This window comes from Xyrauchen texanus, chromosome 1, assembly GCF_025860055.1.
Source record: "Xyrauchen texanus isolate HMW12.3.18 chromosome 1, RBS_HiC_50CHRs, whole genome shotgun sequence".
Classification (NCBI taxonomy): domain Eukaryota; kingdom Metazoa; phylum Chordata; class Actinopteri; order Cypriniformes; family Catostomidae; genus Xyrauchen; species Xyrauchen texanus.
In genome coordinates this window covers 58,757,240-58,768,202 of record NC_068276.1, presented here as the reverse complement: position 1 = coordinate 58,768,202, position 10,963 = coordinate 58,757,240, and the positions used below count along the sequence as shown (strand labels likewise).

General features: G+C 42.1%; 1 protein-coding gene across 1 annotated transcript; it reads left to right on the top strand.

The window, feature by feature from the left end:
- The first annotated feature begins 220 nt into the window (after positions 1-220).
- On the top strand, positions 221-6,255 carry LOC127644794 (potassium voltage-gated channel subfamily G member 4-like). The gene is made up of 2 exons (XM_052128178.1): positions 221-967; positions 5,425-6,255. Exons 1-2 carry the CDS (start codon positions 221-223, stop codon positions 6,250-6,252), a joined length of 1,575 nt encoding a protein of 524 aa, XP_051984138.1. The 3' UTR covers positions 6,253-6,255.
- Positions 6,256-10,963: the final 4,708 nt, after the last annotated feature.

The window sequence follows — 10,963 nt, the reverse complement described above, 5'->3', positions numbered from 1 at the left end:
CAATAGAGTTGTCCCCCCGAGCAATAGCTCTATATTGCTATGCAGAAATTGACTTATATAAAAATAAACCTGTGTGACAACTAACCACAGTCTCCCCTATTTGTACACATATAGGCTCACACAAACATCATTAGCTGGTATGAAACTGTTCAGAATCATAAAGCAAAATAAACTGATGCCTTAATGTTTTTTTTGTCCTCTTACAGTCCCAAATGCCACAATGCCCATCATCAGCAATGCCAACCATGACTTCAGCAATCTCTCAGTCAGCTCAGATGACAGCAGTCTCAACCAGTTTTTCACTGAGATCCCAGAGACTGAAACCATCAAAAGTGTTTACTTTCAACGGGCCCAGCGACTGCGGGACTCCTCGGTCCCAAGAGACGTAGACTACAATGAACTCGCCCTCATCAACGTTGGAGGGGATCGCTACACATTTCCCTGGAGCACTCTGGAACAGTTCCCCCTCTCCCGTTTGGGACAACTACGCAACTGCAGCAGCCCGGACGACATCGCCCGGCTCTGCGATGACTACGATGAGGCCCGGCGAGAGTTCTTCTTTGACCGCAGCTCGGTGGCCTTCCGAATCATCTCAAACTTCCTGGCTGCCGGTAAACTGAGGCTGCTACGGGAGGTGTGTGCTGTGTCGCTGTCAGACGAGCTCAATTATTGGGGCATCGACCCCGCTCACATGGAGCGCTGCTGCATGCGCAGGTTGTTGACTTGTGTTGAGGAGGTGGCAGAGAAGAAAAGGAAGGAGGAAGAATGGAAGGAGAAGAGGTTGGCCCTGAAGAGGCCTGTAGTGCAGGAGAAGAGTTCCTTCCGGATCATGGGCAGACTCAAGGAAATAGTGGAAAACCCTCATTCTGGCTGGCTTGGGAAGGCCTTTGCTTGTTTCTCTGTTATCATGATTGCCGTGACGGTCATCAGCCTATGCATCAGCACCATGCCTGATCAAGAGAACAGGGTTGGTGCTCAAAATCTATATTTTTATACCTATTTTGTTTTGAGCGGCCAGTTGAAGTTATAAGGTTGTGTGCAAGTCAGCATTATTTTCATACAATGCATTTGTACAGTAGTGCATTTAGGAATTTTATATAAAATAAACAAAATATATTAAATTGAAACTTATAAAAGGAATACAAATATACAGTGGAATTAAAGGATTGCTCTAGGTACATTTGAGTCTTGTCCCTCCAGTATGATCACATGGTAACTCGACATGTTGCTACCGAATGTTTTGGTACTCTGACATTGACCCATCCTGCCGAGTTACTGACAAACACCATCTCTCATCAGACATCTTTGCCTACATTCAAATGTGTTTACCTTTTTTGTGTGGCATGACTGATGGTGCTTTGCTTAAGTATCCTCAGAAACAAAAGTTCTGGTCCCGTGGAAACCAGGTAGTAATCATGTTCACATTATCCACGATTGACGTGATGCGGACGCATTTTTCCTCTAAGATTACAAAATTACTCCACTGACTTCACTCACTTTTAGGGTTGGGGTTTGAGTTAGGGGTTACGGTTAATAAAATGTGCATTCCAAGAGGGCCTGGGTAGCTCAGTGAGTTTTGACGCTGGCTACCACCCCTGGAGTCGTGAGATTGAATCCAGGGCGTGCTGAGTGACTCCAGCCATGTCTCCTAAGCAACCAAATTGGCCCGGTTGCTAGGGAGGGTAGAGTCACCGTGGCCACGATTAGTGGTTCTCCCTCTCAATGGGGCTTGTGGTAAATTGTGCGTGGATAGCGGAGAGTAGCATGAGCCTCCACATGCTGTGAGTCTCCGTGGTGTCACGCACAACGAGTCACGTGATAAGATGCGCGGATTGACGGTCTCAGAAGTGGAGGCAACTGAGACCTCCGCCACCCGGATTGAGGTGAGTAACCGCACCACCATGTGGACCTACTATGCAGTGGAAATTGGGCATTCCAAATTGGGGCGAAAAGGGGATAAATAAAACTAAATAAAATAAATAAATGTTTATCTGCATAACGCGGCGGCTCATTTTAGCTTATCGTGGCCCATTCGGCACATTTCGCAGCCGGCCCACCGGCCAGGCTCGGTTCTCCCGATGGCCAGTCCGCCCCGATCGTCCCCAAAGTGCGTCGGCCCACCGGGAAAATGCCCGGTATGCCAGATTACTGTCCAGCTCTCCTGTTGCGGATGAATCTGATAGTTTGAGGAGAACCGGTGTAGTTTCAAAGTTTCGTTTTTTTCCATTGTCCTCCTTCAAAAAATTAATTTGAAAGTACTGCAGTACCACAATCCATACTAAAATGCCCCATTAGAGTGGATAACGCTATCTACCAAAGTACAGCATTAAAATGCTGCATGTTATTGCACTCCTGCTAGATTTTGATGCTATTATTTATTTATTTATTTCGCCTTTTACTGCTGTCGTGGTGCCTTTTTCTTGTGATATCAAATCATTTATATTTCTAAATGGGAAAACAATTTCACTATACACAGAAAAGCACACAATAGTACACAAATAAAACAAATAACCATTCATTTTTATGTTATATATGGTAATACAAGATAACTTATTAACGTGAACATTACTACACTCATACTAGCTACAATAACAGTTTATTGCAATTTATGAATTAGATTATTAGTTCGAGTAATAATAAAGTATTAACAATTTCCGTAGAAGCCTAATGAAAGGAACATTAATGACACCTATTAATTTAAATACATATTTAACATCATTACCATACCATTGTTCTTAGTGTACTGTACAACATACCAGCAAGACACTTGCCCTGATATACAAGTTTGTAAGTTTATGTGGGACTATAATTACAACTCATTTTTTTAATGGAAAAAAATATATATTCTTAGACATTTTACATATGTGCTGTATAGAAATGTAAATTAATTTTAGAGATCGGGTGCATGTGTGTTGTGCATGTCCAAAAAAGTTGTGCATTTCACACTGGTACTATTGCTCTAAACAGGTGAACTTCTGGTTAAATGTGAATTATTTCCTGAGGTGATAGAGCTTGACTTCATATTGAACCCGGAACATTCCTTTAACAGTTAATGGAGTGGTGGTGGCGTAGTGGTCTAAAGCACATAACTGTTAACCAGAAGGTCGCTGGTTCGATCCCCACAGCCACCACCATTGTGTCCTTGAGCAAGGCACTTAACTCCAGGTTGCTCCGGGGGGATTGTCCCTGTAATAAGTGCACTGTGAGTCGCTTTGGATAAAAGCGTCTGCCAAATGCGTAAATGTAATAATAAATTAGTTAATTAGTTGAATAATAATTGCATACAGTAATGGTGTCAATTCTTTTTGATGCTAAACTTCCTCCTAGCCCTGTTTAATGTGCACAGACAACTAAGTAGGCAATTTCTAGGTTGAGTTCTTGAACAGCATAAACACTCATGTAAATCTCATGTAAATGATTGTAAACTACACCACTCTTTGTGGTGCTAAAATCAGGTTAAATGTTCTCCCCAACAGATGAGGTTTTTAAGGTTAATGCCCTATCAAGTTTTAAATCAACAAAACGTGCCTCCCTACCCTAAACCTTAACTTGAACCTAACCGATAGTGTAATAAAAAGCCAATTTGACATGAAATCACAATTGCTGAAGCAACCATATCATTTTGTGTCTCTATTCTATTGCTTCTAATACACTTGAGGCTCACTTGTTTACTGGCTTGTTCTTCAGGACTCCTTTGTATCGCAAGTGCAATGCTGTATTAGTTAAACTATCGAGCAATTTGATCATGTCTAAACAAATTCAATTGCTGTAGATTACCAAAGAAAATATTTGAGTCTTGTCCCTCCAGTATGATCACATGGTAACTCGACATGTTGCTACCGAATGGTTTGGTACTCTGTCATTGACCCATCCTGCCGAGTTACTGACAAACACCATCTCTCATCAGACATCTTTGCCTACATTCAAATGTGTTTACCTTTTTTTGTGTAGCATGACTGATGGTGCTTTGCTTAAGTATCCTCCAAAACAAAAGTTCTGGTCCCGTGTGGAAACCAGGTAGTAATCATGTTCACATTATCCGTGATTGGCGTGATGCGGACGCATTTTCCCTCTAAGATTACAAATTTACTCCACAGACTTCACTCACTTTTAGGGTTGGGGTTTGAGTTAGGGGTTACGGTTAATAGAATGTGCATTCCAAGAGGGCCTGTGTAGCTCAGTGAGTTTTGACGCTGGCTACCACCCCTGGAGTCGTGAGATTGAATCCAGGGCGTGCTGAGTGACTCCAGCCATGTCTCCTAAGCAACCAAATTGGCCCAGTTGCTAGGGAGAGTAGAGTCACCGTGGCCACGATCAGTGGTTCTCGCTCTCAACGGGGTGTGTGGTAAGTTGTGCGTGGATAGCGGAGAGTAGAATGAGCCTCTAAAATATTTTTTAGCAAAAATGTAGGTGTAATAACATCTGTAATAACATCTGGGGAGTGGTGGTGGCAGCGTAGTGGCTAAAGCACAGGGCTGTTAATCAGAATGTAGCTTGGTTGCTAACGTCCAACGGCCACCATCATTGTGTACATGAGCAAAGATATGACTCCAGTTGTTGCACTTGGGATTGTCCTTGTACTAGAGTGATACTGTACAGTGCAATGAGCATCTAAAAGTGTCTGCCAAATGCATAAATATAAATGTAAATAACATGTTCCTATGAGAACAAGTTCTTCAAAATATTACTCATTGTTTGTTGTTGTCTTGTATAGTGACATGGCTCAACAAATGCTGTGGGCAAGACTATTTGTTCAGCCTGACCTACTGAAATTTACGTGAACATGACAGTATTTTTGCAAATTTAAAATGACGTGCTGTATAACACGTTTGTCTGCAGTTTTCCAGTGACATGTCCAGCTGGGGGCGCCAAAAGCGAGTAAAATTGTGTCATATTCAGATGAGGTTTTAAGGTGAATTTTAGATGGATGTTTTTAAAACATACATCCCTAACCTAAAGCTTTTGTCTGAACATCACCAATAATGTTTTCAAATATAAATGAGATTTTAAAAAAGACATCCTTACAAAATCAATGCCTAAACATAACCGATAGTGTTTTAAAATGCCGAAGTGAAATGAAAAATCACTTTTTTTGATGCAACCACATAATTTCGTCATATCATGAATCAGCTTGAGTTCATGGCTGGACTTGAACTGTGGTCCTACAAATAAAAGTCCAACGCTCTATTAGGTGAGCTATATATTTTGGAATAGGTGTTAATACGTAGGTGGGTCTGTAATTCAAGCATTAAAATGTATAGTTTTTCAAAACATCCGTTAGAGTAAAAGTGTGTCTTGAAAACAGTCATTATTCAATCGAATGTCATTTTTTTTTTTACACTTTCTACTTGTGTATTGGCTATGCAGTCTGCTTTAATAAGATGTTAAAATAAAACATCTGATTTCTGCTTTTTCTTTCAATAGGGTGAATGTTCGGAAAAGCGTCGCAACATATTCATCGTGGAAACCGTGTGCGTGGCCTGGTTCTCCCTTGAGTTTCTGTTGCGCCTCCTGCAGACTGAGAGTAAGCTGCAGTTTCTTCGCAATCCACTTAATATCATAGACGTCATAGCCATTCTTCCATACTACATTTCTTTAGTGGTCGATACCGAGGACAAAGCGGAGGGAGCTGAGTTTCAAGGTAGCGCCGGGATGAGTCGTGGATATCTAGATAAGCTGGGTTTAATTCTGCGTGTCATGCGCGCTCTGCGGATCCTTTATGTGATGCGACTTGCCCGACACTCGCTGGGCCTTCAGACACTCGGACTGACGATGCAGCGGAGCATGCGAGAGTTTGGCCTTCTACTTCTCTTCATTTGTGTGGCTGTTGCACTATTCTCACCTCTCGTGCACTTGGCGGAGAAAGAATTTACAAAGAACAAAGCCATCAGCACCCATTGCTTTAGCAGCATTCCTGCCTCCTATTGGTGGGCGATTATATCAATGACGACGGTTGGATATGGCGACATGGTTCCGCACAGTATACCTGGCCAGGTGGTGGCATTCAGCAGTATACTAAGTGGCATACTAATAATGGCTTTTCCCGCTACATCTATATTCCATGTGTTTTCTCACTCATATAACGAGCTAAAGCGCAAACAGGAAATGATTTGGAAAGAAGAGCGGGTTGCCAGCCCGGATGCCAGTGCTAAAGAGGATGTTCAAAGAGCACTGGAGAGACACTCTTTTTCTTGGGACAACATGTACAGTACTAGTCTACACAAGGGAGAGAATGGCACCACTGCGACATGATCACACAGGAATTCAACATGCTGCCGCCGAATGTTATGGTATCTAGACTTGGACTCCATTCACATCTTCCTGTGGCGTGATTAATAGCACATTGCGTCATCAGCCTCTGAGAGACGAGTTCTGGTCCCATAAAAACCAGGAAGTTATTCTGAAATTCAGATGTTGCATTTCCCTGATGGTTAGGTTTTGGGTTTGGATGGATGGTGAATAAAATATGTGTTCCTGTTGAACGTATTGCATTATTTACTTGTTTACAACTTGCTTTTGGCGCCACTCTGTGGACATTTCACCTGGAAATTGGAGCTCACACATGCCCGTATGTACAACAACACTGCCAGCTTCGACCACAAGGGGCAGTGGTTTGAATTTTGGTAAGCACAGACCGATTTTGACCTATTAGGGCTAAATTCACAGTGAGATCAGTCTGATCACTGCCCAAGGCCGTTTCTGAGCATATCTGGGCCCGGAGTGAAATCCTACTTGGAGGCCCCTATCACATTTAGCTCCTTTCCCCCTCGGGCCACAAGGGGGCCCCCTTTAACTGTATCATTTAGCCGTTAAAGCTGCCGGGGTCTTACTTGCAGAAAAACAAGATCTTGTTATGCGGGCCCCCTGTCGGCCCTGTCACTGCCCCTGCATACAGCAGTGATATCTGACACAGTATCTACATATCACTGTTTCACAAGCTACTCTGGGGTTATTGCCTCCATGAATTCCTTATAAAAAACACTATTTCAACATAGCAAAATACATTTGCACTTAGAGAGAGCCCTCATGAATCAACACAACTTAGCTAGAGGGAAGCATACATTGGCCCCAGAAAGTAGTTGGAGACTAGTTACACTTGTCTGAATATTATTGCATTTGACAACGAAATATCAAACCAAGCATCATTTATGTTAAAGAAAGATAGCACAAGAAAAACATTTGTTTAAAAAGACGGTTGTCAGGTTTTTAATGATAAAAAAGTAGAACTTATACTATGTAAAATGATGCATTTGTACACTTCCTGGTGTCAGACATTAGTGGAACTACACCTGTGGTTACTCAGTTTGGACACCTGTGTGAAAATGAGGGGAACAAACTTCATGCATCTAGTATAATTTGTTTACAGGTGCCACTTGATTTGATTTTTTTTTAATCTAATGACATTGATGCATTTTTTAATGTGGCTTACAGAAAGTGTCCAAATTCCACTTGAGGCCATTGCTGTATACTCTATGTATACCTACACGCCGTAACGGCGATCGTGCAAAATTAACAAAACATTTATAAAGAGAGGGAAAGGCCTACATGGAGTGGCAGTGGAAGAGAGAGAGGAGAGAGAGAGACAAAGAAAAAAAACACTTACTCGCCGGTTCTCCTAAACGCCGTAGCTTGGTCCTCGGCCACTTCTCCACCCTCTAGCGGACGACAGCCGTGCCTCCCCATACGGATCAGAGCCAGACCTCCGGCCCCTGGAGGACGGAACGCCCCGCTGTGTTTTTGGTGGACGGTACTCCGTACTCCGGCGGATAGCCGCGGCTGCTCCGTTGGGGTGGATGGTAGTGGCGAGGACTCTACTAGTGTGCATCCCTCCTCCTTCCTGGATTTTGGCACCAGTGTAAAGGGATTAATGGAAAGGAGGAGGTGAGAACTGGCTTGACAATATAAATCATATTTTAATAAGAAACTTAAACAAAAAGACAAACGCACAAAGTTGTCGGACAGCTGTCCGTAAATCTCTCTCTCGCACTGCAGTTTCCAGTCGGCCTTTATCCCTCTCTGAGGCTTGATTAGCCTGATTAGGGGCCGGGTGTGCGGAATCACGACCCGGCCCCACCCTCCGCCCTACCACAGTCATATACACCTATGATGGCTTGAGGGTGAGTCAATTATGGGATAATGTTTGGGTAAACTAACCCTTTAAGGGAGGATGGCAGAGGAGCTCTGGGAATCTGTATTCAGATCTCCCGCACAGTTGCTGTGTGTGTAATGACAAAGGAATCAGGGTCTCTGTAGTCAGATGACCCACACAGAAAACATTGTGTGTACATTTTCTCAACCAGGTAATTGCAATATGAATTTCTTATGTTTGATACATGTTTGAATGGAAAGCAACTTTGATTATATTATTATGCTTGGTTCACTGATAGCTTTGAGTTTGATTTATTATTTTAATTGGATTGTTCGAATGTATTACTAATACCTGGTAAAATAAATTGTTATTATGATTCGTTCTGAGGGGCTGTTTTCTAGAGTATTTCTTATTAACTACACATCTATGGTCAGAGTTGGCTTAACTAAGCTAGTTCAGAAGTAACCCATTAGTTACTAAACTGCAAAACGGGAATCTATAATAGCACTTAGCCGAGTAGAATTAAACGGGAATACTACGAGTAGGACAGAGAATCTGTAAAACAGATCTTAATTGACTGGGGCTAAACGGTGAGTCGAGAATCTATACTGAACACAGCCAAACAAGACTAAAGGGATAAAGCCGAGAACCTTTAAGGACTTAATCGAAAACATACTAATATCTGAAACTGATGAGTTTGTAGTTAAAGGACCTGTGTCCGGCCAGCACAGGACCCCAATAACATAGAAATAACAAATGCAGTCCAGAAGAGAGAATTACTAAAAATAATAAGATACAAAACTTAAATTCAGAGCATAGGTACATCAACGAAGTTTTGCATAATTGTAGTCAGATGACATGAAGAAAAGAATAAATGATAAGATTAATAAAGGAACTTCATATAAAATAATCAAAGTATTATTTAATACGCACGATAAGACAGAACACGCAGGAGACCTTCAGCCACGATATTGGATGCCGCCCTTGCACCAATAGGTGGACCCTACAAAACTGAAGTTTCCTCTTTATTTGCAAATTCTAGTTTAATTCTAGGTGGTCAGATGGCAGAATTATGGAGCTAATTTTCTTGCAAAATGTAAACGTGGACCACAATGCACCCGATTAACACCTTAATCAAAACTGCCTTGGTTTCCTTGTTTCCTTCCTGTGTTTCCGCAGAATCTTTTGGATTTCCATAACAAATCAAAGTGTCATTACAATGATGAGACCTCTGGTTAAAACTCTTTTGTTCTTTTCCTTTAGTATACTAAGATTTTACATATGGAGTTATTCCTTTCCCCTTAAACATAAAATGTGGTCAATACATTTTAACACTACTGTATTTGACTCTGTAATGAAGTTTAGTGGAAAGGACATTTACATTTACATTTATGCATTTGGCAAACGCTTTTATCCAAAGCGACTTACAGTGCACTTATTACAGGGACAATCCCCCCGGAGCAACCTGGAGTTAAGTGTCTTGCTCAAGGACACAATGGTGGTGGCTGTGGGGATCGAACCAGCAACCTTCTGATTACCAGTTATGTGCTTTAGCCCATTACGCCACCACCACACAAAGGAGGAGGCGAGAATCGGGTTAGCTTAAACAAAAAGACTCCCGTAACTCTCTCTCTCTGGAAGTGCCGCCTCTGGTCGCCTTTACCCCTCTGGAAGGCTTGATTTGCCTGATTAGGGCCGGGTGTGCAGCATCATGACCCGGCCCTGACTTTTTTTCTGTATCATAAAATTGCAATGTGAATTAAATTATTCAGTCAGTCATAACATTATCATGAGTAATAAATCGTTGATTTTGCATTGTGGTTACATAAAAAATTCAATTAAATTGAACTGTGTAATTTTTAACTACATGCAATCAAGAAATCTTAAAATATTTCATTCTTTATTTTATTTTGGTAAAACTTTACTCCATTTAATTTGATTGAATTTAGTTACGATATCTAAAAATAATCTATTTATTAAAGTCTATTTATGAAACTTATTTTTTTTTATGTACTTCATATTGAGATTTGAATTAAATGTGGATCAGTAAAGGACAATTTTTTAATTTGGTATTTTGACACCTCTGGTATTGCCATCCCACCAGCCCTTTAGTCAACTTGATTATTACCTCCTTTGTGAATTACATACATGATTATATCTACTTATATCACGGGTCTGTTGAATGCTTGATTCTGATTGGTTGACGGACGTTCTAAGGTGTGAAATTATTTTTCATGTAAATGCACGGCCGGGCCTGAGTAGCTCAGCAAGTAAAGACGCTGACTACCACACCTGGAGTCACAAGTTCGAATCCAGGGCGTGCTGAGTGACTCCTGCCAGGCTTCCTAAGCAACCAATTGGCCCGGTTGCTAGGGTGGTTAGAGTCACGTTGGGTTAACCTCCTTGTTGTCGCTATAATGTGGTTCTCACTCTCGGTTGGACGCTGTGCGTGGTGAGATGTGCGTGGATGCCGCAGAGAATAGCATGAAGCCTCCACACACGCTAGGTCTCCACGGTAACGCGCTCAACAAACCACGTGAAAAGATGCGTGGATTGACTATCCCAGATGTGGAGGCAACTGAGATTGAGGTGAGTCACTACGCCACCACGAGCGCATTGGGAATTGGGCATGGCCAAATTTGGGAGAAAAATTAAATGCACGGCTATGAAGTAGGAGTGGTGGTGGCGTAGTGGGCTAATGCGCACAACTGGTAAGCAGAAGGTCGCTGGTTCGATCCCCACAGCCACCACCATTGTGTCCTTGAGCAAGGCACTTAACTCCAGGTTGCTCCGGGGGGATTGTCCACTGTTAAGTGCACTGTAAGTCGCTTTGGATAAAAGCGTCTGCCAAAAAAAAAAAAAAAAAAAAGTTAA

Bases quoted from the DNA above. Each gene is read 5' to 3' on its own strand.
- LOC127644794 (XM_052128178.1), top strand. From the start codon at position 221: ATGCCCATCATCAGCAATGCCAACCATGACTTCAGCAATCTCTCAGTC. The intron at 968-5,424 runs GTTGGTGCTCAA...TTCTTTCAATAG, and splicing joins TGCCTGATCAAGAGAACAGG to GGTGAATGTTCGGAAAAGCG.